We start from the raw sequence: 26,690 nt of genomic DNA on the forward strand, positions 1-26,690 counted from the left end.
TTATTGTATTGAGAGAATGTAACAATCATTATTTTTGCTGGTAAATTTGGCATTACTAAGATATGAGAATACAATATAAGACAACCTGGAAACAAGATTGTTTATCAAAGTGTCTGTGTCATGGGATGCACCATGCTGACCAAAAACTAAAGTACTGTTTGGTTAAACAAAATCTCAAACAATGGAATTTTTATATTTTTTTAAATGCCATAACTATCAAAGTTGAAAGATATGTAAGTTAAGTTTAACTGATTCTGATTAAGACAAAAGTAGCTCAATGTCCAATCAAATGTCCAGTTTAAATTGGACATTTGATTACTTTTAAATATATCCAGTTATTAGGTAAACTATAGGCACCTTTCAACTTCAAAGATGAATGTAGAATATAACTTTTACTTTCACAAGTTTAGAAATTGGCTAATAATTTTAAGAATTGTACATTTTCTAATCTGAAGCGGTGTAATTCCATGAAATGAGAAATAACTAAGTGCTCCACCAACAAAAACTATCAATAATGAAAGTAATGGAGAATGGTAAAAATTTCTTAAAGACTTGTAGAAAGTTTTATAGTCTGAAGAAACTAAGCTGGACGTTTTGGGCAAAACATTTTTTTAAAAAAACAGCAGTTAACCATGGTGTAGGCAGAATCATGCTTTTGGGTTTACTTTTCTTCACATGGGAGATGAAATTATGAACAGTTTCAAACATCAGTTTTAATTCAAAACCTTTCGCCATCTGCTGTAAAGATGAAGATGGAGTTTTTTTTTAGCATCACTGAATTCAGACAAAGCCGATCAAAAAATTTACTTCAGACAAAAAACAAAAATTAATTGTCCTAGCCAGAGTCCAGAATAAAATTAGAGTTGACATTGTGTTAAACGGTGGATGAGAGACGAACGTCTCTCATCAACGTCTCTCATCCACCATCCACATGGATCACACTGTGATCCACATGGATCACACTGTGATCCATGTGGAGAACCTTTGGTAGGTAAAGTGTGGAGATGAGGGGTGAGAAGTCAAGATGCGGCATGCTACCAAATAATGCTGAAATTTTATTCCAAATTGAATTCAACAATATTAGTTTTGTCTCTCAAACATTTTTTATTAGTAAACAATACATGTCATGTCTTAAGCGCAAAAAGTTTTTAAGTGTTTTGTCATGGTTTTATTTTTTAAGGAGAGGCACAAAACGAAAGCATTTAAACATTTTGACTTTGGAGAGCCTCTGTACACTTTTAGTTTTATTTTTTTTTTGCATCAAACTTGAAGTCATTTAAACATTGTTTCTATAAAACAGTCACAATCTTTTGAACTTTATTCAAAGGGATCACAATAAATATGACTTTGCTAAAATGCCCCTATTCAACTGTTCATATAAGTATTTCTAAATGCATCTATAAGGTGTAAGGTGCAACAAATTTAGTTTTAAGCCTCGACCCTTGTATTGCTTAACTACATTTCCCATGAGTCTTAGAGCCGTGAAAGGCTGGGTTTGGTCTTTGGGCGCGCTGTAAGGACAGCTATTTGAAATTAAAATGGCGGAAAAGACGGCTGAAGTTGAGCACGGGTATGTTTTGTTTTAAGCTCGTAATACAACTTATTTAAATTAAACAAATCCATTACCTTACTACTGTAAATAATCTTAAACGAACTGTGTTGTTGTCATGTTTTGGTGGACCTTTCTGAGAGTTTTGTTCTGGTCTGATGTAAACATTAAAGCGACTTTTTCGTCTATTACCTGCTTTAGCTGCGGACGTGTTGAGGCAGACGAAACCTCATTAGAGGTGAGAAATAAAAACCCTTTCTGTAGTTTACAGCAGATGATTTGTTGAATGGAGAGTTACTGGCTTTGTTGTTTATGCCAAGGTCCCGTCTTCGGTCCAGACTTCAAAAAGATGCTCCTCCCCAATCCCCGAGTCGGAACCTCCTCTGAAGTGTCACCGGACCGATTCGACATTATCTACCACACGGACGCCAGATCCTGGAGACGAACAGTCAGAGACGATGAAACAAGAAATGGAGACACTCACAGAAAGACCCGTAAATCCCCGTGAACAGCATAAATCCTGGAGGAGAAACACCATAACCCGACGCTCCCTCCCTGCCCTTCCCAACCCATATGAGAGTGAGATATATTCCCCCCTCCATCATATGTTTATCCCCCCACAGTGAAACATTAATATTTACTTTTGTTCAAGACAAATAATCAAAATGAATCTGTTCTAGCTTTGTGCAGAAGCATAAGTCCATCATTATCACAAGAAGAGAGACTTGAAAAACTGCTGGAGGCTTCAATGGAGGTATGTTAAGTGAAGCTATAGAAACCAAATGCATTAAACCATTATAACAAATTTCTCCTGAACTCGATGAAGGTCCAATAGATTATTTGTATTTCTTTGTCCCTACCAACTCTTAAAAGATTAAATGAAGATTTGAAGATGTTATGAAATATAGCCAGTAGCAGTTTTATGTTCATATTTTTGCTAAATAGGTGCATATTGTTTACTCAATATTAGAAGAATGACTAGATATTTAATTAATACTGGCCACAAAATTACACAACAAAATGTGAGTTAAAAAAAAACAAAACTTTTTTTGTATGTCAGTTTACCGTCTGTAAACTGTGAGAATATTTTTTGTTTATTCACATGTGTTTGCTTTGCAGATGGCACTAGAAAGAACTCAAAATTCACTTGAGTCATTTCCAAAAGCTTCACTGGAGACCTTTAAAAAACAAGGTTGGTAGTTTTTTTTTAAATAAATTTCTTGGAGCTCAGTATTTTTTAATTATTGAAACAATAATTTTATGTTATCTCTGTTATTCCTGTTTTGTGTAGTTGAAAACATCAAGATGGAGTGGAGCTGCTTAACCAAAAATACAAGCAACGAACCACATAAACTATCTTCGAGTCAACCCAAGTATGCATACTTTTTTAAAAGTATACATATTTCACTGTACTTCTGCTATTAATCATAATGACTGTCTTCACTGCATTTGTGTCTTTTATTGCTTTTAAGTTGCAGTCAGCCTGCCGTGCAAAGAGCCATGGCAAACGTCCAGAAAGCAATCAACAGGCATGTTGTTCTGTCTACTCTCATGTCCGATGCTTATTGTAAGAATAATTATAAAAATAAAATGGCCACATATATGATCTTTTCTTTGTGTTTTTTCTTAGGCTCAAGGCTGAAAGTGAGTCTTGGGAGGCGCTTATGAACAAACACAAGGAAAAAGCAGAGGAGCTGGAAAAGTAAATATTTATATTATCATCAAGCATTCACGTGACAATGCTATCCATGACTTTCTTTGAATTTGTACCAATTGTGTTATTGATTTTCCGCTGTAGGAAGGTGAAGATGGGACAGGAGACGGGTATACCTCTAAACTCTACGTTAATAGTCCAGTCCTCGCAGAACTCTGTCATACAGAGTAAACCCAACTACCACGACGTCCTCTGTAGGCAGCGACCCATGATGCATACTATGGCCATAATTGTATGTTGGATTTTTTTTTCTCTTTTGTCCTCACAAATAAGAAGTTGTATTTTCAAGCTTGTATGTTCTAATCTCTAAAGTGAATGTCATGATAAGAGTGGGCTTGCAGTACTGTATTTGAAATGTTGCTTCCTTGGGCAGAACGACTATGACATGCACACACCCACCAGGCACTTCAGTACATTGGGTGGAGGGTGAAGAGAAATGGCCATAAGAACTGAGATTTTTCAGGGGCAAACGTGGAAATAAATGGGACACGCATACATTTACAAATACAAGCATTTTCCACTTATATTTTGATGGTCACAAAACCACCATAATGTCAGGTTTTAACTGTTTCTATGTGCAGTGCTTAGAATTATTGATAACTATTGTTGATAGACATAAAGAAAAGAGCAGACTCAACCTTTCTCCATTCAAAATATTTAAGCTTTTGAACATGCACGCATGTAATTGAATACAGATTGATCGTCAAGTAAGTTTGAAGATTAGTATTATAGATATTTCCTTCCATAACAATTATAGGCATGAAAAGGTTGCTATTCTATCACTGGGAAACACAGACACACAGCAATTTAGATGGACCAGTTTTCAGATAGGGAACTAAACTACGATTTTTCAAAGCACCAGATCTGATGCAATGTTGTCGTCATTTTATTTTGTAACTTATAGAATTTTTTTTTTTCTTGCCTGTAGATGGACACTCAGTGTAAAATGATACAGCAGCTACTTGCCATCAAGGAGCAGTCACAGCTGTTAGTCAAAAAGACCAGTGTCCAATTAGGTAATGACTTTGCTTGAATAATATATCTTATCTTTGTAATATTTTGACATTTTCTGTGATGGTCTAGCGAAAGAAACTTTCACACTAATTATTTTTATTTCTATGCCGTCTCCAGCCGAGGAGGCTGGATTCCAGGAGCTTTCATCCGACCTTCTTAAGAATCTGATGTCGGCACCTTTGCAAAAGGCAACTACATAAACAATATGTCCTAAATAGATGATGCTTCTGCACAGCTGAATCCAACGATTGTTAAATATGTACATATATTCTTGTGCTTTTATGTCATTTTCCAGTTTTGTTGATTTTCCTGTCCTGTTTTGTTAAAGAAAGAAAATAACATTTTATGTTATGCTCCGACATCAAACTACTTTAATGGCAGTGGTAAATTATACATGTATTTGACCAGCAGGTGGCAGTGGCTAGCTACTCACAAAATCGTATTAATGGTGGTGAATTGCCTGAGTAGATTATTCTTCTGGCCTTAATTAAGTGCATTTTCATCTGTAAATCCTGAAACTGTTTAGACCAATTAGCAAATGTTGTCAAAACTTTGCCGCCGTCCAGCAAAGTATGGTCCCTGTTTTTGGTGTTATCAAATTAAACTATAATAATAAACAAAAAAAACAGCCACCTTGTCTTAAAAGTGATTGCCAAAGTAAGTTGATAACTATCATAATTAATATTGAGGCAATAAAGAATGAATGGTTTTGACAATAGGATATATTTTTATGTATTTGATGCTCTATTTAACATGAATAATACCTCCCCAAAAATCAAAGGTAAATCCCTGAAAGTACATATGTGATGACAAAAAGCAATGACGTAGCTTAAATAGTGAAACATTTTTGATTATATTCTTGTTAAACTATTCAAGTAAAAAAAAAGAAGAAAAAAAACTTTTCTTCTTACTTTACACACATTCTTCAGTGTATACAGAAACCCTAGAGGCTCACCCCCTGTCACACTCCTGTTTGGTGCTGCATCTATTGCACTTCATCAGTGTCCCCTGACCATACAGAAGGAGGCCCCTCCCCCACAGTGACTCACCCCCATCTCTTGCTTGGCTTGGTCACTGATGCAGAACGAAGCCTTGACATTGTACCAGTCAGGCAAAGCTTCATTTGCCATCTCTCCAATCTCTTGGACCAATTCATTAATTAACACGTATGCTTAATTTGTGCCTCTCTTGATTGCAGCAATAAAAGCCCTTATTTACCCCCCCCATCCCCACATGATACGAGTCTATAACTTTGCGACAGAGTTACGATCCCCAGTGTGGTTTCTGGAGGATTTTCTTGTGGCTTTATTCAGGGGAGTGATTGCAGCGCACATGGAGAAGCAAGGAGGAAAATGTAGGGCTTTGACCATGAGACTTGCTAGTAAGGGAAGATGGTGCACAGCAGGATAGATCGATTCTTATTTAGATGAAAATGAGGCTTGATGCTTGTGGGGTGAGAGGAGGGCAGCTTTAGCATCCAAATGAGTAAAGGTTTCACAGAAATTGTTCTTAAGTGAATCACTAACAACAACAATAATTAAAAAAAAATTGACAAAGTCAATGACAATGGTTTTGCTTACAAAGGAAAACAATCTTGACAGTGACAAAAAAAACACTTAAATGTCCTACTTGGTAAAAATTACATTATAAAGTTACTCTGTGGATTTTTAGAGGTTCACATGTAAAATGCATGCAATTGGGAAAACTCTACGAGGTAGTTTACATGTTAAGCTTCTCGTTTAACTTGAGTTTGACTTCTTAAAAGCCCATGCGTAGAGTAACAACTGTTTACTGGATTTGCTGTTTTTGTTGTCTCTAACTTTAGATTGATTAGTTACAGATTGCAGTAGATGGATAGCAGGAGAGTCAGCATAAATAGTCAGTTTGGTCATACTCCCTCATGCACACCCATCATCTCCTCTCAGTCTAACAGAGCTGGCTGCTGCTCTCCTCCACATCCATTCAGTCTGCCATTCGTCTCGGAAAGCTGTCTCTGTGATCTGAGTGATAAACAACATCAGAATTGCCCAGTTTGCAAAAAGCAAGGACACTTGTTTTCAATCTGCTGTCAACGTTTTCATACTGAAAACTGATGGGATGTTTCATTCATCAGGGTATGGGACAGTATCCTGAACTGTTTTGCTCTGGGACTGAGCACTTCTGGAAATTGGCACAGTTTGCACACACATGTGAACGTCAAACATCAAACAACATTTGCATAACTTATGTTCGTTGCATAGTTAGCAAGTCTATACATGTACAGCAGCATTTTCCTGCTATTTTTACACGTAGTCACCTAGGTTGGGATCTGCAAAAATAAGTATGTTTTTGGTTGGTCAAAGGCTGGGGTTTTGTCTGGACTATGAAAGTTAATGTCACATTCTTGTATTAGATTTACAAAATATTTTCTCTGTTATTTTTTCAGCATTCAAATCACAGTTTTGGTTTACAAGTAGATTTTGCAGCGTAAAATAATCGTAAATTAGATCTAATATTTGCATATGCGGTGGGAAATGTTTCGAGACAGATTTATTTTTTTCTGTCTAAAGATGCTCTCGATTTATAGTTTATCATTTACCCACCCACAAGATCGCGCTCTGTGGTGCTGTGAGTTTTAATGGTCAAAGCGACGTACACCACTCCGCCGAAGAACATCCCACATACTCATCAACAACAATGGCAAACCGTAGTCTGTTTTGGTAACACATTTTTTTTTTTTATAGGAGCAACAAGGTTTGGAACTGTGTGTGTTCGCACCTGATATAACTCCTAAATTACCGCGCTATTTTTAAAGACGCGTATGTTCGTTTGTGGCTACATTTTCGTTATACATTTTTCCTGAAAATGTGCGAGGCGCTCACACAGGCTGTGCATGTGTGTCCCTGCTGCCTTTCTGCTGGGCTACTGCTGCTAACCTAGCTGCTTCTTTTTACACGGTGGTTAGCCTCCGTTAGCCTGGCCGCGTTTATTAACTAGTAGAAGAAACAAAAGATACAGACGAATGTAAAGCTCGTTCGTGCTATTTGATTTGCGAAAACAACCCCAAACTAATCGCCTATTGTCGCTGTCGGGTAAGGGAATAAGTGTTGTATGATTTATCGTGGAAAACACTTTGCTGGCTAGCTAATAGGCTAGCTATTTGATTGTGTTCGTCGACTGAGGAAAACGGCGAGTTTTCTTTGAAAGTATGGATGATCAGACTAGGATGCTGACGGGTCTCACCGGACTCGGTGGACTATCACAGCCCGATGTCGGTGATCCGGACTCGGTCCGGAAACAACAGTCCCTCGGTCAGCCGCAACAAGACATTGGAGATATTCTACAGCAAATAATGGCCATCACCGACGAAAGCCTGGACGAAGCACAGGCCAGGTAAGACTTGTGAAGAGCCATTTTCCACTCATGATAGCTAAGCTAAAGTCAGTTTTTTTCTTGCGTGATTTAAAATTAAGATAGTTTGTTATTGAGGGATTAATGTAACGTTACACTGCGATGTTAATTTGCACCAAAGTATGAAAGTGAATGTACATTTTGTGCCTGCATATACTGAACATATTCGGACTCCACTGTAGAGTGTGGGTATTTGTAAAACGAGAAATAAAATACAATCTTGTTGCTGTAAATTACATCACCTTGAATACTTGTAATTGGTAAACTACTGGTTTGGTAATAGTAACCGATCCTCTGTACTAATTAGTTTACCAACGAAATATTAAATCGGGGGAAAAAAAGTCTATGATAGCATTACATTTTGGAGGGTGCGGGGGAAAAGAAAAATACATCCAAAACTAAAATGTGTTACTTTTTATTTAGTGTTAATCTACCTGTGTACGAAGAAAATGTGAATTTTAAAGTTTTAAAAACTTTTCATCAAATCTAAACTATTGAGAAGTAGCAGCTTTGTAAACAGTATGGAAAATTAGCATATAAAAATAACGTTAATAAAACTATATTCGGTCATATTATTGAAATTATTTTTAAAGCTTGTTTAGCTAAAAACTACTTTTTATTTACAGTCCAAAATAGTAGTAATAACCCCAGGAACTTTAATCATAAAGTTGAGATCAAGCATCACCCAGTCCTCCATGTCTGTGGTGTTTGTGATGTGTCATTTATTTACGACTCTTTTTTTAATGTAATGTTTGGATTAGAAGTACTTTACCTATACTTATTGACAGTATGTATCCCACTGAGTGACTGACTCTCACTCATTTGCCATGTGGCTCAAAGAGCATAAGGTCAGTTTCAAATGAAGCGTCAGTATTTCAACAATAGACAACCGTCCACTGCAAGACTGTGGCCACAGTGTGATGTGTCATTAGCTAGTGATTTTCCACCCAACATTTGACCACCTGGTTCTCTTAATTAATTCACTCCTTTCACTCCCTCCCTCGCTGGTGTTCATCCTTTTCATTGTGTGCTGGGTGCAATCAATTCTCCTATAATGTGTACGCGAGTGCAGCTGTCCGCAAATCGAGTTTCTATTAATGAGATGGTGGTGAGGGGGAGGAATGATGCTATTCTGGCAGCCTATGAATGTTGAGATATTACATTTTCTTGACTACTACTTTGGAGAGTTCATCACACCCTCACGGCACAATTAATTTTGCGTTAAAATAGCTCTTGCTGATGTTTCAGTTTCATCTGTTGTATTTCAAGTTTGTGCTGACAATAGGCAACGGCGGAACTGTAGTGAACTTATTTAGCTAAAAAATTCGTATTTATAAGCACAAAAAAAATCAGCTGCACTGCAGAACGTACTACGTTGGCACTTACTTATGAAGCATTGTAGGAGTTACTTTACACACACACCTCCACCGTACTTTATGTACTCTATCATCGTACTTGGAAAATGAAATTACAGAAGTGCTCTTGTGACACCGTGCATTTGACTTTTTACTAATTTACTTGTATTTTTTTTTTTTTTGAGAAAATTCCAAAACATAAGGAACTTCAACACTAAACGGTGAATGTTGTTACAGATGGAGGTCCTAATAAATACTAAATGACTTGCATTTTATCGTCTTTTTGTCACTGTCAGTCATTTCCTAGGTCAGGATGATCTACGTTTTAATGTGTAAAGTCGTTATTACGGTTACATGACATCCCTGTCATGTAACGTGGCAGTCTATCAGGATAGGGAGTGGTCAGGGTAGCACAAGAAGTTGGTGTTGCAGAGTACCCTTCCTGCGCACCATCCACCCTCATCCTCTCACCGTGTCACCATATGCTCAGATCCTGGCCAGAGGAATCGCCAGCGCATTGGGGTGGATCAGACGACCCCACAGAGGGAGGGAGAGCAGGGGGGGGCATGGCAGGGGGTGGCCTGCCACTCAACTTCCAGCACAGGTCAGTACTGGACCGCATGCACACCTTCTTCTCCCCCCCTCCTGCTCATACCCTCCATGGTGAAGACAGCCCTCCCTCATCTCAAATTGAGCAGTGACAGATTTTGTGGAGGAAGTTGACATTTAGTTCTAGACACATTTTTCATTTTATTTTATTTCCCCCCCTCAAAACTCTTGCAGAGAGGCATTCCTTTGGACTGGGTCTTGTAGGTGCCACTTCCCTCTTTTAAAACTGCAGAGGATGTTTACAACAGAAATTGGGAGTTGTGGTTAGACCAGGTGTAGCTAGTTCATATTCATCACTGGTTGCTATACGTTAGCTGTCTGTGCTTCACGCTGTTTCAAAAAAGGATTTTTTTTTTTTTAATGCTTCTTTTTTGCATGTTTTTTTCCATAACAGGCATTATATTGATTTTCATGGTTTTCACCAAACGTATACTTGTGTTTTTCCTAACCACATAATCAGTGTTGTTACCTAAGAAATATTGGTGTTTCCTGTTTAAAAGCAGCAAGACTGAACAATACAAAAACAGACAATAGGCAGGTTTTCATTCACAGGGACCAAATCCCAAAGGATTTGGCTGCAGACCTCGCTGCTCAAGCACCTTTCTGTCACCTCACTTGATCTCCCTCCTCAGAACTGTAAACCAATCCAAATATAGTACATATATATCCGATTAAGTAAACTTTAGTGACAGCTGTATCGCAATGGGCTTCAATTTTTGTCCTATTATGTAAAATAAATTCACATTGACTCACATGTAGATATTGACTTAGTTGTATGTTTTACATAATTGGAAGTAGATTAAGGGATTTGTCTTTGAAAGCCAGACTGAAATTTTAAACTCTTCATGCTAAATTCACCATCAGTTAAAATTAAATAAGTGTGGCACCATGCACTATCATTTGCAGACAGCCTTTAAATATATTGTTGTGGTAGACTTGGTGGCCCCTGGTGCCAGTCTCCTCTACCATCGTCTTGACTGTGTGTAATGGCAAGCTTTACCTGGGTTGTTGTCCAGGAGTTACAGCTGTTTTGAACAGTTTATCATTATGGCAATAGATATTGATAAGGTTAGGCTCATATCTATTGCCAGAGACTGTTTCCTGATTTTCATGTAATTTTTTTTATTTTGGGAATAGTCTAATACCTTGAACTTGGATGACCACATGTAAGACGTTTGAAAGTTAACATCTATAGTGGAAATCACTAATCCATACACTACACTTGTGTCTAAATTTGAGTGATTGAACTCAGAGGAAGGGAGTGTAGTAGGGCTGGGCAATAAATCAATAGCAGCAATATATATCGTTATATAGACGTGTTCAATAGTTCAATCCCGCACGGCATTCTGGGGAATGTAGGCAGAGGAAAGACTTTAACTTCTCAACCCCTCTTGGTGAGCTAAACTAGGTTGGTGTCATCACTCATTGGTAAGCTAACACTAGCCTGCTGAGTAACTTGTGCAGCAGCAGTCCGTAACGTCTTAAAAAATAAAAAACGACTTTGAGTGAAAGGAAAAAATTAGTATGATGGCTCGAGAGGAAATTTTGAATAAAACATTAATGATCACGTTATCAGTTTGGCAGTGTTTCGGATATTTAAAACAAAAACCTAATGATCATCGATATCAACTGATGTAAAACACTAATCGTGATAAGTGTTTTATATCACTTGCCAAGCCCTGGGATATAGAGCTCCTGTAAAGTAATATTTACAGATAATCTCAGCAACTTTAAAAGTTATGACTTTAAAACATCATGACAAACATGCACCAGAAAAAACGATGTAAAAAGAATTGAAGAAAATCATGTAAGAAGCATAGCGCTAATATGTTGTGAGAAATGAACTAAAAGAATGAGGGGGGTAATAATTTATTTTGATTAATGGTAATAAGAGCTCAGTTTATAAACTCACCTGATACATTGGCCATGTTGCAAAAGTCAACCAGCGGCTCCATATTAAGTGGTGCTTCTTTATTTCATGGAAGTGTTCCCAATATTTTACTTTTGGAGTCAAAGACATGTTATGAAGCAATCTTTAATTAATTGTTCTGTTTTCCTAGTTCTTAATTTTTTCTCACAGCTCAACAATGTTATCTAATGGTAATGGTAGATGGTTTTTTCCACTATTGAATTTGAAATATTGTGACAACCCATTTCACCAGAGAATGGGATTTGAGGCTCTTCTGCTTATGGTTGTAATTAGAGATGCACATTATCAGGAAGATGCATATTTGCAATAATGCTGCTGAAAATTGCGACGATAACGATTATGATTAATCTGTTTCCTTGTTCTTTTTTTTTTTTTTTGTACTATTTTTTTAGTATGAGCTTCAGCATCCCAACCAATAAAAATACACATTCGGTGCATAAAGGCTCCTTCAAGTGGCCAACTATATTATTGATACTCAGAGTGGGAATGCATGTCACTTAAATTAAGACTGCACAACGTATCGCGGATATATCCTCATTGCAATATCAGCGTGTGCAATATTCATACTGCAAGAGACTGTTTGGAGTGGAAAAATATATATTCCAAGTGTATGAGCTTTCATTTTTCATGCTAATGTAATATTTATCCACTTGGACAATCTCGCAGCAGCACATGTTCTCGTTGGACACAAATGATACTGCTCAAAATGCTGAAGGTTACAGAGTGATGGGAGAAAGAAAAGAAGACAACTGTCATAAGTTCACAACTGGTACTGTCATCACAATATTTACCAATATTATCGCCATCGCAAGCCCTACTTGAAATGTATTGTCTTGTCAAATATTTGCATACTTGTAGTCCTTGCTTGCGATTGAGATTTTGCGTACTACTGGGATTCCATTTTTTATGTAGCTAAAATAGAAATTGATGTCCTGAATAAACCATAAGGCAAACCTTTAATCTATTGTTTAAAGCTATTTTAGTGTTTCCTTTTTATTTTATTTTTTCTGTTACAAATTATTTTCTAACAAAAAAGTTGTGTTTTTACCATTTGGCATTGAACAAAAGTGTAACATGAGTTACAATTTGGGATATTTTACATTTACACACCAATTGACTATCAACATGCATACGAATGCACCCTTGAAAGCCAGGGGCATGTATGTGTTAAATGTTTGTTCAGTAATGAATACTGTTTGAGTAGTATTCAAATATGGTACACTGAAAGGCGAAAGTGTTTTGCAAGTATTATTTCCATACAAATGGCTTTTGAAATCAATTGTCGGCGCTTCAAAAATATTCCATTGTGGTGATTTCCCTTGCCGACTTGAAGATTTATGAGTTCGTAAAAGTTATTTATTAAAATGACTATAAAATTACAACATTTAAGATATAAATAATCATTTTCAGTTGTAAAATCAGACTGGTGTAAGTGCAGTTCACATCCATACTGCTCAATAAAAGTAGCTTTTTAACCGTTAACCTTCATATGTTTCCAACAGTCTCCCTCACAGCTTCAATAACTTCAACTTTCTTTTCCCCCTTTTATCCATCAGGCAGTTGTAGCAATTATAAGAATTATAAACCATGGTTTTATTTCTATTGATAACGTCAGAGCTGCCTAGTATTGTTAAGTATGAGCTTTTTATTCACTGCTGTCTCACCTGCGGAGCAGCAGAATGGATCTGAACTACCTGCCTCAGCAAATTTATATGCAACCCCAGTCGAATGTGTATTTTACTTTTTGATATGGATGACGTTGCTTTTCTGAAGTGATTATGGGTTAATGGGTCGTCTTAACTGTGCATTTGTATGAATTTAAATGATTCTTTTTCTACTTGAAGCAAGAGTTTATTCTTGCTGTACGTATTCTAGTTTGAATATGGTGTAAATGCCTATAGACATAACCCATGTCATGCGTTGCTAAGGTTTTATTAAATTTGATTATATTGATGTGTCGTCATTTATCTTAGACACTCAAGCATGTAATTTTGGGCTACTTTGAGGTTTATTGAATCAGAAATGTACAAGACAGAATACTGCTTTTGCGCCTGTCTCGGTGTTATTTAGACACCATAATGAACATTTTTACCTCAAGACAAATACATATTGAGTGCTCTGCACACTGCTTGCACTGAGCAAAGAGTGAAATCAAACCTGCCACAGCATTCAATTCTTTAATCCTTTTATAAAGTGTCATGGGAGCGAGTATGTTGTTAAATGGAATGTGTTAACCGGATAAACTGAGGTGATCTCGTTCCTGTAAACTGTAGCGCTTTTATGCATAGATTGCTTTCAGTTTGTTAGGCGATAAAGGTAATTTCTGGTTATATTAAAAATGCATCCTAATCCAAATGGGCTCTGTCAACTCACCATCTAGTTTCATGGATCGAGTACGTCTTCAGCAGGTAGAAATTAGATTACCGCGTATTAACCCTGAAATCAGGTTCTCGGTAATGATGACCTTGAGGTTTGGCATCATTACCTGTTCTTCAGTGCAAAGCGCACTAATGACAATGTTACTCTTGCTAGTTTGGATTGATGCTCCAAGGATGTGTCGATGCTTACAAAGGCATAAAACAGTTCTGTGCGGATAATGCAGACAGCTGCTCTACTACTTTTTATGGAATAGAAACTTGGAATGACTTGAAATGGAGTTCTGTTTACCCTAATCCCACCTCTCTCCTTCTTTGTTTTATTCCCTCTTCTGTCTTACAGGAAGCATGCCCTGAACTGTCACAGAATGAAACCAGCACTCTTCAGCGTTCTTTGTGAGATCAAAGAAAAGACAGGTGAGTTTCTACTTCACTCGGCATCTTCCAGTGGGCTCTAGTTGTGTGCACTGAGTAGTGAGATAAAGAGTGCTTTTTGCCTCAGGTTCTTCAGAGCCTTTTTTTCCTTTTCATGCATTTCCCCTCTTAGGACAATGTTGACTAAAGATTATATTTAATCTTTGTGGATGCGTTAATGCAGCATCATCTTTGCTATGCACCAGGTTAAAAGCACATATTTATGGAACCTCTTCCTTTCCTGGAAACAATCCAAACTTCACAGCTGAAACTAATCATATGCTGCATTCCATTATCCACGAAAACGAAACTTGGAGTTGGGAATGACATCACACCCAAGTTAACTCCGGCTAACATAGCCGTAGCAGTTGCGATTCAATTATGGCGACACTCAAGCAGCCATTGCTCGTAGTATCTCTTTTGAACGTCGTCTAAGCTGTACTTTCCACATTTTGTTCAGTGTAGAATTGAACTTTGAGTTTTAGACTCATTCTTACACGTGCGTCTTGTAAAATAAACATGTTGTCATGACAGCTTACCGGTGTTGACTCAAGCAGCTACCACATTGGATCTCGATGTCAACTTTTCAAAAGTAGGAGGGCGTTCCTGTTTTTTTCCTACTCTGTAGAACTTCTGAGTTCTGACTACAAATGGAGCGCAGAATTAGTCAGTGTCTTTTGAAACACGAGTAAGATACCAAAACTAACATCTCAGTCTTCACTAGCTAATACGTCAGTTTAGATTTACATTTTAACCTGAAGCAGAAAGGTGCAGAATAGTTCTAACTTTTTGGTAATTGGTAAATATTGGCTCACTACAAAATCATATAATGGTGATATTGCTAAAAATTATAACTTTGGCAATAAATACACATTTTAACCACTCCTTTGCATCTATCCCTACAATGTGTTTAACTCTTTCACCTGTAGTTTATTTGGCATTGCATCTATCTACCCAGCGTTCAACAGGCTGGGTCTATTTTTGGCATGCAAAGCATTGGAATATAATGACCAACAAATACTCCACTCCCAATAGCCTTTTGCAATATTCATGTTGCACAGACTGTGTGAAAAGAGTTTTATGTGATATAACATGTATGCCTATCAGCAGTTTCACTTTATGGAGAGAGGGGAACTACTGCGCAACAGAACATGATCCAGGTCCATATACTGTTGACTTAACATCAGGTGGAAAAGACATACTCTTGCATTATTAATATATAGTCTAACTGTTGAGAAATGCATATCTCTACTTCTGTTAATGACTGTAAATTGGGAAATGCAGCCAGTTATAAGCAATGCAGTAGCGCCTCTGTTGGCAATTCATGTCGGTTTTTGGATAGATTGTTTTGGTGCGGCTGGATATGAATGGCAGATTGGTGGTTATGGTTGTGTAAATGGGTTGGGCTGCAAAACCCTCCAGCTCCTCTATGCTCTTGTGCTGTATGCTTTCTTCTCTCACTGTCCTTGGCTAACTGTAAGTCTCTCTTGTTCAAACACAATTTGAAAACACTGCACTGCTGTCTGTTGTGGCCCTCTGTCAATAATGTATTATTGCTCTCTAGTGATTGGAGGGAAGTAAAGGCTAGGCCTGAGAGATTGGGGCTGGGTACACTGTTTCCCAGGCAACCAGTGGTCTTATTTACCCTAATGCCATTCACTTTGATTTTCACATTTGGTCTCCCAGCAAACTAGACAGTAGAACCTGTGAGTACTTGTACTGTGAGCACAAGAGAATAGCTCACTAAGAATACAGTTGGGTAAATACTGGAGCCATACTTAAAGTATTCCAGTCACGAAACGCAAAGACTTTGGCTTTGCTTGTACTCTGTTGGCCATCTGCCATGTAGCTCCCTAACTGCACTGTGTACCTGCTTTGGTATTTCATGGCCACTGAGACCCCCCGCCCCTCCTTAGGCCCCATTGTCTATTTGAGGAATGTAAAATGACTTTTCATTGGCTCCTTCAGAAACCCCAATCAATAGTCCTTTTGGTACCCATTAGGTATTTTTATTTTTTATTTTTTTGCACCCCCCCCCCCCCCCCCCGACTAATAAACAAAAGATGTGTTGGCACAACCATGTACACAATATGTCTTGCACACATTGATGCATACACACCAAACAGGGATAAAAGCAAACTCTGTCTTGGTTCTACTCCTACTGCTTCGGTCTTGTCCTCTCCCCCTCCCTTTCGCTGCCTCGCTCCCATTCTTGAAAGAGAAGACTTACTCTGAACTCGGGGCTTTGATATGGTAATGTAATGGTTGGGGTTGGAGGAGGGGAGGTGGGGCATGGGGGAGGGGAGGTGAATTCCTATGAGTACTGCAGTTGGTTAGATTGTTTTCATTGTAAAGGAAATGTTCTGCGCAAATGTCAGTACCCACCCTCCCCCTCTGCCACCACCCCAAAACACCCCCATTTTACAACAGTTCCAGTGCTGTTCTAAGCTCCCACATGAAACATGACCTCTGTCTGTGTGAACTATAACTTTTGTCAATGCTTTATTGAAGATGCACTACAAGGAGGACATGAAATTACTTGAAGGGACTCTGCGAACGATCAAAGAAGAGTCTGTGGTTTTGCTTCAACTCGGGTTCTTTTACTCCCTTGTTCCCATGGGTATTTGTTGTAAAAAATAGCTCATGGTGCAGTGGGACAACTAATACCAGCTCCTCAGATAAGCCCCTGCAGTTCATTAGTTGTGCTTTAGTTTTGGGCTTGTGTTTCCTTACTTTTATTTCCTTTTGATGTTAACATGCTGATAGTGAGTCTGTCACTCACTCTTCTCTGCCACCTTTATCAAGTCCATCTTTTCAAGTTTGAATATTTACAGCTGTTTATTTTTGGAAATGTTTTAAATGATTGCAAAAATAGTATTGCAATAGTTATTTTAGATCCATATATCTGTTTTTGTTAGTTTTTCTTTTTACCGTTTTAAAGACTTCAGTATTATTTCAGGCCTACTCCCTACCCCATCACAAGGACAAGTTCACAGCCATCAACCCTGTACATCTAGATGAGCTGTCTGACAAACGTCTCTGATATCAATCTACTAGTTGTATGGATGCAGTGGAAAGCTATCTTGTCTGAAACTGAAAAGATCAGAAAGATCAGCTTTGTTTTGCATTAGCGTCTTAGTTTAATCTACTGATGTTGGACGTGTGTGTATAAATCTGCATGTCGGCACTCCTCAGGAACACAGCATTGTCTGCAACAAGTAAGACAATCTCATGAACTTGTGACGTCGACTATTTTGTTGGACTTTGATTGCTGTCTGCCCCACACACACACATACACACACACACACACACACACTGAAGCCTTTTTTGGTCCAGGTAGGGCCCTGTGAGGAAGATACATAAATTCAAACAGTCATTAAATGTTCAGTTTATTAATAAAACAACTGAAGTTGTTTGATTGTGTTTTTATATATTTTATTTAAAACAGGAAAAGTATGACACGTTATTTTTGCTAAACTAAATCCGCTTTAATATAGACTTAAAAAAGCTGATCTGAAAAGAATATTTCTTTCATTGGTAAAAAATTTTTTATTTTATCGATGCCTGGTTAATTTCTTATCAGAAATAAGCATGTGGGTTGAATATAAACATTTTAAAATCCAGAACTGCCAAACATATTAATATATTAATATTAATACATATACACATATGAATATATGTGCATAGTCCCTTTTTCTGCCAAAATGTGGAATATGGTGGCATTGATCTTGGGGCCTATAATATATGAAGCTTGGATGATTGAAAATTAATCGTTACAGAAAGTAAATTGTTCGACGAGAAGCTGAGTGAACTAACTCTAGTCCTTTAAACTAAAAGTTTATTCAGAAAAATGTTTATTCAGACAAAAATTATTAACTATGATTTTTTTAATTATATTTAGCATCCATCCATCCACAATCTTTTTAACTCTCTTGGCCTTTTGTTATGCATGTTTCCACTGTGGGGTCAAAAACTGGAGCTATTATGTAGATCACATCCGGTGATGCCATTAAGAGTCCTTCTGCGAGACTGTTGCTGCAGTCTGGGGATACGGATGTTGCCCACTGCAGAAAGTAAAATGCTTTTAAAACTGAAAAATCAGACCAATTCAGCATTAATATCAGATTGTGTCATAGCAGGCATAGTTTAAAAGCTAAGAACTGTCACTCCAAACTTTGTGGAAATGTCTGTGCTGATCCAGACTCTGGAGTGTGTGTGTCAGAGAGAGGGAAGGAGTTCCAGTTGGAAAAATAAAATATGTACCAATAAAACTGCAAAAATTGGCTCACAGAGAGTTACTCCAGACCTTCTGGAAATATGTAACAGCATCATGTTGTAACTTGATATTTCTGATGCAGTCTTAAGTGTTCGCACTTTTTTTTTTTTTTTTTTTTTTTAGAAAGAGGATGAAAGAGAACTCTGGTCAAAATTCCAACCTGATTTTGAAAACACAATGTATAAACGTTTCATTGTGATTAAAATCTGAAACTGAATTACAGTCGCTTCTAGTTCAAATAAATTTAATCTACAGATCTGAAATAATTAAAGGCTGCGAGTTGTGTCCCAGAGGGACAGCAGTGTTTCTCCTCCATTCAAACTTAAAATCTATTCACAATCCACAATCCTTAGTAGTTGTGATTGTGTTATTTTGTGTCTTGGAAGGAAAATGCGGTAAAATATTGTAAGGTTACTGGATTAAATCCTTAAAATCCCTGCTTTGACCCTGGAAACGCACCTGAAGTACAATAGGCATTTAGTCTGTGGACAGTTGAAGATCAAGCCAGACAGCTTCCTGCTGTGAGGTGACTGGTTTAAAGACCACTGGGAAGCCTGCTGAACTGGTTAATGCTGAGGAATTTGGGGAGCCAGTTGTAGTTTGAAATTTATGTTTTTTTGTTGTTTGTTTGTTTTAAACCCGATTCTTTTTAGTTATGGCACTTTTTTAAAAATCCCCAGTGTATTAGCGCATTGTTTGCCGTTTTGTGTACACTTTAAATGGACTACATTTTCAGGAGAGTAATGAACTCCATCATATTGAGTTGCTGTAAAAAAAAAAAAAAAAAAATCTAATTACCGGTAATGAGGGGACCCCATATTTATCAGAAATGTCTTTGTGAGCCCCATAAACACTCCCTCTCCTTTTTTTAAATTATTTTTTTAATTGTGGTAAAATTAGACAACAAACTTACTGAAACATAGTTGAAATGTTACTGGTGTTTCAACAGAGATCGTTTATTAATTTTGGGGATTTGAATTTTTCAAAAATTTTCCATTAAATGAACTGTCGTGTCACTCTAGGGTGAAGTAGCATCTGTCAACCTTCACTAAATACTGTGACCTTTTTTCATTTTTTTTCTTCTTTTTTTTACGATAATTTTTTTCTACCTCGAGGGATATTTAGGACATTATGTCAAATTTGGGACATTTTTATTAACATCTTTTGAAAGCGAGTCAAAAACCAAACTAGTGATACTCGATTCGGGATACTTTCTTCTCTTTCCCACGAAAACAACATCACATGCACCAGTTTAGTTGGGTATTTTTGTGCTCCAGGATTTTGGCTGAGATCACTTGATGAAGTCATGTGAATCACTTGCCTCATTAAAACGGCCTAATTATTATTAGTTTTCAAGCAGCCTAACTTGGAATAGAGCCATAAAATTTTATGAGTTGTTAAGAACCTGAGGGAGGTATTTTATTATATTTTATGAGGAAAAATGTTAAATCTATTTTAAGATAAAAATGTTTATCAGATAAAAATAGTTGCCCTAAGAAGAACCATATTAGCCATCTCTAGGGTTTTTAAGTTAAATGTGCTTTCTATTGTTGCTCAATTAACACTTCTCTCTTAAATACATCCTTGGGATTAGCATGACTCTTCTTTTTTTTAATTATTATTATTATTTAAAAATCCAATGAATTTGTGTGTATTGCGACATCCTGCCATTCATTTTCCCCCTGCTGCTTTCAAGAAGAGGATGAAAAAAGACAATGTGTTAAAGGGGGTGCAGGAGTGATACAGAGATTGATGAGGCAGTAAGAGCAAGAGTAATTACTTGGTGTCCATTCCCCAAGCCAGATTGGCAGACGGCTAATATCACACAGACCCCTGGCCCTGACAGACACCCCCACACGCACAGACACACACCCCGACTCAAACTGGGGATCAAGAGCACCCCAGACCTAATGGCGTGTGGGCCAGTTGATTTCCCCATGTGGCGTTATTCCTGCAGGAACCAGACTTTTCTGTATCACAGTGTTTTACCAACAACATCGATTGGGTTGTCTGTTAACTCTGCATTTGTACAAATCGAGATTTCTAAATGAATAAACGTATTGGGACACAGTCATTTCAGGACTTTTTGTTGTGGGATTGTATTTAGATACTGGACGGTGGTTTTCGGTGCATTTGTTTCACATTATTTATCACATTATTCAGCTTATACAAGTAAAAACACCATTTGTTTGTCACAAATGTAACTTTTTTTCCCCTTTCTGACATGTCTGCTATACAAACCACTTCTATGTGCTGTTCTTAAAGGAAGTCAGCATATCACTAATTAAAGATATGTAAATGAAGTCTCAGCTGGATTGTGCTAGTTTGGTGGTAGTGGGATGGGAAAGTCTCTGAGCCCAGCTCCTAATCCTGACTAATTAAGGATTAATTACAATTGATGGGTGTCTTCCACCCCTTAGCTGTTATGCACATAGCTGTCCCAGACAATATGTTTGTCTATTTCACACCATGTCATTAATGTTGGGAAGAAATAGAAACATCAGGCTGGCAGCGGGAGGGGTGTAAACACAAACACTAAGACGCTATACATTGTAATGTAGTAAATCAGCGTAGCTGTATGGCTGGTTGATGCCGTTTGTGCAGATTCATGTTGAGTCACTTTTAAGTCTTGGCTACAGATGCTTTCTGGGGAGCTGTGTCACTTTGTTTTCAATCTTTTGATGCTTTAAGCAGATCTGTGCAAGCTCTGTTGTTTGCTACACAAATCCAGAGGTCATGCCAGTCAAAACCTCAGGTTTTTCTTGCCCAATGATTCATGCTAATGGCAAATCGGTTTTATTCAGAACTGAGGTGGTACATTTGAACCAAGCAGACTAACCATGTCGTCCCAGTTCTCTCTGGCACCATCTGACTGTGTCATAATGCTTGTTCACTTGTTATAAATGGGCACCGCTCCTCTGATCTATGGCTTAATTGCCACCAAATTTGCATAACAGTGCAAATTAACGACCTCTCAAATGAGCGTTCATTTTTCACAAAGTCTTTAGGAGCTCCTTAAGAGTCTGTGCTAATGAGCACAGGAGGCAGCTGGCCTGATGAGAGTTGACTGGGGGAAGATCCTTGCAGTGCTGTAACAAGCCTCCTGCTTAGGTGCTCTTCATCATCCTCCTCATCCTCCTGTGACATTTTCAATTCTTTCTTCTCGTCTTAGCTTTTCTCTCTGTCTTGAAATGTACTTCGGCGATAATGTTGTGTTAGTAGTCCACAACAGTACTCAAAATTTACTTTTCTGTTTTAGTGCTGCTTTTGATGACACTGATTGTTTTTACATGATATTACTCATTGTTTTTATCTTCAAACATTACCTAATAGATAATGAATTTCTATTATTAAGTAGCAAAATCCTTAACATTTTAGTTGTGCAGACCTTGTAGTTAAATCTGTACGACTAACTTAAGTTTTCTAGTGTTGAGGAAATTTGAACCATTTGTCATCTTCCTTACATTCACCTGAAGTTTTATATTGTGTTCAATTGAATCTAACACAGTAATGTTTTTGTTGGTGTCCTTTGAACATATTTAGCAGTTTTTACTGCTAGTGAAATTCTTTTTTTTTTTTTTTAAATGTCTAGTTCTTATTATGAATTACAAAGAAGTATACAAAGTGTTTTTTAAGGAGAAAAAATGTAACTGTAGTCAGGAAGATGTAGTAATTCCAGAAAAAAATGCTCTGGAATGTTTGTTGGCTTATTTCAGTGTATTTAAAAGAATTGTTAATATATTTGCTCTTTGTATTTGTTGGCGTTGTTATAATTTACACCTAAGTGCCCCCCTACCCATTTTGGTTAATTAATGGCTGACTAATGATGTGCTGGATTGAAGTGTTGTGTTTGCCTTAGGTGTGACTTCGCCCATTTACACTTTAGTCAGACCACACTGTGTTTACTCTCAATCTGTACCTCCATCTCTCTTTCTCTCCCTGTTTCCGTGCGTGTGTGTGTGTGTGTGTGTGTGTGTGTGTGTGTGTGTGTGTGTGTGTGTGTGTGTGTGTGTGTGTGTGTGTGTGTGTGTGTGTCAGAGTGGGGGGCTGTGTGCAACAGGACTCTGGTGAACTACCCAAACAGATGCTGATTAGTGTGAGCTGCTTAAAGTAGGAATGAGCATATGGATTGGGCTCATTAAGTTGACAGTACTTTACAAAAATACTGCCTTTCAGGAAAAAAAGGGTGCATCTTTGTGCCGTTGTATTTTAGCCTGAAATTTACTTTGTCGTAATTTTTTACCTTCTAACACTTTTTTTTTTTTCATCTCTAATTATGTTTTCATTTGTTTGCTTACACGTCGTTTTTATTTCCTGTATATAGCAGAATTGATCTAAGATTTACCAAACTTCTAATCTAAGAGAATGGAATATGAGATTTGAACGTCTGAACAAACAACCAGATGACTGAAAGTTTGCCTCTTTTAGCGCAACAAAATGAGCCAACTTAGAGCTGCTTCTGGCTACGCATAAATCTCAAGTGGAAATGGAAATATTCCACACAGCTGTGAGCTTTCAGAGATGAAGCCTAATATGCAAGCCAACAGGAGTTGCGAGCTGGCATTATTATTATTAGTACACATAAAATTTGAGCTTAAAGTTGCACATTGTTCCTTTCAACACAATAAAAGTGGATGAACCAAGCCTAGCAATCCTATTGTTTGCTTCAAACGTAAGATTTTGGAGCCTTGTAGTTGTCTGGTCGCACAAACCGTACGCCATCATTACGTCACTCCTGCACGCAGTGACTACCCCCCTCGGTGAGTCTGGGGTGGGTAGACTTCAACCCCCCTTGTTTCACAACACTCATGGAAATAAAAGGTGCCTTAATCTGCATTAAAGTATTTTATGAAAGGGGCTGTTGCCTTTCACCACTAGTTGAAGATTACGTGTACTCCATCTGTATATTATTTAATTATGACTCCAAAGTTCTTACTTTTTTTTTTTTTTTTTTCCATAGGCCATTAGTGTTTATGTTATGCTTGAGTGTTTTTTTTTTTTTTTTTTTTTTTTGGAAACTTGAAATCTAAACCAACCTTTGAGATTTTCTTTTAAACTGACAAACAAAATAAAGTTGGAAAAGTTAAGGATGTATTTTTTGTGAAACGCTGTACTTATTCCTAAAGTTAAATGTACTTATATATGGAAATTGAAGACTTGTATCTGGAGTTTTGTTAGATAAATTTGTGCAGCATGTTTATACTTTTCAAAGCAAAAGCATTTCTATTTTAAGTTGTCCTCGTATCTGGATTGCTTGTAGCGCCTGGGACAACCGGAGGTATTCACAATGTTTTCTTTCTCTCTGGCTCTTCTGCTCTCTGGCGCATCTGTACTCCAGATTCAGTGTAGTTCTGTTGCCCCTCTTTCTCAGTCCCTTTCTTCCTTGCACACATATCTTCTTCTGTGACTCCTTTTTTCAATTCTCCTTGGTTCTCCTTCTACCCTCTCTCTCCTTACCTTTCCCCCCCTCTCTTTTTTTTCTTCTCTCTCTCTGTCTCTCTCTCTTTCTCTCCCGATCCCTTGCTCTCTCCCAGTGAAAGGCTGAGAATACCCAAGGGAGCTGATGCAATTAAAATGCTAATCCTGTCTGTCTACAGAGAGAGGGAAAGGGGGGGCTGACAGCATGAGGGATTGCGGCTCACATGGAGAACTCGACTGAAATGGAGAACAGGGGGTGGGGATGGGGGGGGCACTGGGGGAAGAGTGTGTGTGTGTGTGCATGTGTCGTAAGGGTGCGTTGAAAGGGAGAGGGGGGAGGGGATGTGTGTTGGGGGAGACGGAGTGAAAAAGGGGATGCTAGCGAGGGAAAAGACAGACGAGGATAAAGCTTGTGCTCTGAGCTGAGCAATGATATACTGACGGCGTTTAAGCCTTATCTATGCCTATGTAAGGAAAGCATTGCAGTTAATGTACAGCACTACACTGTTGGCTGAGTTGTTCACCTTTACCTGCACCACTTTTTATTTTGTCTTTTGTATCTGCACGGCACAATGTTTCTACTTTGGCTGTGCAGAAATGAGAATGATTATGTATGCAGAGAGAGCCCAGCTGGATACCCTGAATATTTCATAGTATGTGTTGCTCGCTTAGTCTTCCAATGCCACACCGCCCAGCTAGACTTGTAACATATGCAAAATGGTGATTTCTAAAAGCTATAAATGTTGGCTGTGAGCCTGTCTTATTGTCTTAAAAAATATTAGTGTTTTGCAGTTGCAGCTCTTTTTAATTTTTTTTTTAGGATTCCTAATGGAGACCTACATAATTTATGTGGACAACAACAAAAAAAGTAACTGGCCACAATTAAACGACTGCACTTTGTGTGTGCAGTTCTGATATTTTCAGCTTTCAGAAACTGTCAATTTTACTTTTTGGTGATTTTTATTGTAATCTTTTTTTTTTTCAATATATAATACAGTCCTTTCTTTAACATTATTTTTAACTCATCTCAACAGCTGCTGTAATATCACTGGGCCACTAGATTGTGCATGAGTGCAATTCTGGGTAATCACAGCTTAATTGGAGTAATTAGGGGAATGTTGGGGCATTAGGCTACAGCTGGGGGCCATAATGAGTCACAGTAAAAAAGGAGAAGGGGGGGTGGTTAGGTGAGAAGCTCCAAAAGCAGCAGTTGCCCTCTTGTCGGTAGGTCATTGTACGGCTCACTGGGGAGCAAAAGTGAGAAATAAAACTTTGTTTGATTTAAAAACCCACAAATCTTCACCACCTTAATCGTTTTCCTTGAAGCTTCAATCAGAAGACTCGCAACAAAAAGTTTTGGTAAACAAGTTAATTTGATAATTGTCGGCCCGTTTTTAAGAAGTTGTTGGCTATCTGACTAAAAAGCTAAAAAGTGCAGAGGTCGTTTGTGTTTTTAAAAGTGGGGGGGGGAAGAGAGTGAAAAGGAGGGAAAGAGATGGGCGAATCAGGGTCATTAGTTCAGGCAACTGGGTCTGCTGCATTCCTAAGCCCTGAGATGGGGGAGCAACACAGCAGGAATGTGCCTTTGGTGGAGAAGAAACATAAGGGAAGGGAGAGAAAAAGGCAAGCAGAAACAATAAGAAAAGTTAGCGAAGAAGCAAAGGTGGGCCTGGTAATGCGGTGGAAAAACTTAGCAAATTAACTTGGCCAAAAAAGAAAATGAAAACTGTCTTCAGATCTCTCTTTTTTCTTTTTTTTTTTTTCTTTTACACCAATGAGTAGCCCTTGATTGCTTCACATATAAAATCACAATTTTATTGTAAATAATCCTAAAAAAAAATTGAACCAAGTGAACAGAGAAGCACATGAATTTGGAGCGAAAAACTTATTTGACGTAAAAACGCACCTCGAACAAGTTCTAAAAAATTTCGTATTTTGACAAAAATCATTAAATTACCTAACGCCACACAGTCACTGCTGGGATTATTTATCCCCGTTATTTAACCAACTGCTATTACTTTCATAATACACATCTGAATCTATTGTCCACTTAAAATAACCCACACCTGTGAATACAGGTTGAACCAATATTTACATTGTAATGCAAATTAATTCATCTTGACTTAAGAATCGTTATCCAGTAATTATATTTGTTCAGTATTTCTTAATGTTTCTGTATGACAGTCTGACATACAAAAAAACTTTTACTTTAATGAGATTTAAACATATAATAAACAACCGCATATCATTTATCACATGTCGTAATTTCCTACAAGTTTCTAACTCTTGTTACTAAAGTGAAGACACAAGTGATTTGTTCAAGAGGCTTCCGCGCTTACTTTCTGAAGTTGAATGATTGAAACGCAATGAGGGCAGGAGGAAATTTAGTTAAGTGTTAAAAGCTGCAGGCCCTGAGAAAAGATTATTGTCTGAAGTTAAAACTTTGGTAACGGAGTGGTGTCTGTAAGGGCGAGTGTGTACGTGTGGAAATGTATGTGTGAACGAGAGAGAGATGAGAGCAAGGCTGTAGGCTGACAGAGGTCCTGGTATAATACAGTGGTGGAGAGCAGCGACTGATAACTATACTTATGGCCACTGGGGCTCATAGTGACAGCACATGCACTTCTATTACTGGCCTCATGCCTC

General features: G+C 37.8%; 2 protein-coding genes across 5 annotated transcripts in view; both read left to right on the forward strand.

Annotated features, from left to right (window-relative positions):
- Nucleotides 1-1,331: 1,331 nt before the first annotated feature.
- dsn1 (DSN1 component of MIS12 kinetochore complex) lies at nt 1,332-4,623 on the forward strand. The gene is made up of 11 exons (XM_008416048.3): nt 1,332-1,570; nt 1,751-1,787; nt 1,870-2,128; nt 2,230-2,303; nt 2,669-2,741; nt 2,841-2,922; nt 3,022-3,078; nt 3,180-3,251; nt 3,348-3,495; nt 4,192-4,279; nt 4,395-4,623. Exons 1-11 carry the CDS (start codon nt 1,539-1,541, stop codon nt 4,475-4,477), a joined length of 1,005 nt encoding a protein of 334 aa, XP_008414270.2. The 5' UTR covers nt 1,332-1,538; the 3' UTR covers nt 4,478-4,623.
- A 2,254-nt stretch (nt 4,624-6,877) lies between these two features.
- Nucleotides 6,878-26,690, forward strand: part of pbx4 (pre-B-cell leukemia transcription factor 4) — a 29,003-nt gene continuing 9,190 nt past the window's right edge. The window contains exons 1-3 of one of the 4 annotated variants that reach the window (XM_008416044.3): nt 6,878-7,649; nt 9,513-9,626; nt 14,280-14,353. In XM_008416044.3, coding sequence (XP_008414266.1) covers nt 7,465-7,649; nt 9,513-9,626; nt 14,280-14,353 — 373 coding nt within the window. In that variant the 5' untranslated portion in view covers nt 6,878-7,464. The remainder of the gene's footprint in view (nt 7,650-9,512; nt 9,627-14,279; nt 14,354-26,690) is intronic. The other 3 variants (XM_008416046.3, XM_008416045.3, XM_008416047.3) reach the window with 3 other exon arrangements.

This window comes from Poecilia reticulata, chromosome 8, assembly GCF_904066995.2.
Source record: "Poecilia reticulata chromosome 8, P_reticulata-male-v2, whole genome shotgun sequence".
NCBI lineage: Eukaryota > Metazoa > Chordata > Actinopteri > Cyprinodontiformes > Poeciliidae > Poecilia > Poecilia reticulata.

What these genes read in the sequence shown, in the direction of transcription:
- dsn1 (XM_008416048.3), top strand. Translation starts at nt 1,539, where the DNA reads ATGGCGGAAAAGACGGCTGAAGTTGAGCACGG. An exon ending in CAGACGAAACCTCATTAGAG is followed by an intron (nt 1,788 to 1,869) that starts GTGAGAAATAAA and finishes GTTTATGCCAAG; the next exon opens with GTCCCGTCTTCGGTCCAGAC. An exon ending in AAAGCAGAGGAGCTGGAAAA is followed by an intron (nt 3,252 to 3,347) that starts GTAAATATTTAT and finishes TTTCCGCTGTAG; the next exon opens with GAAGGTGAAGATGGGACAGG.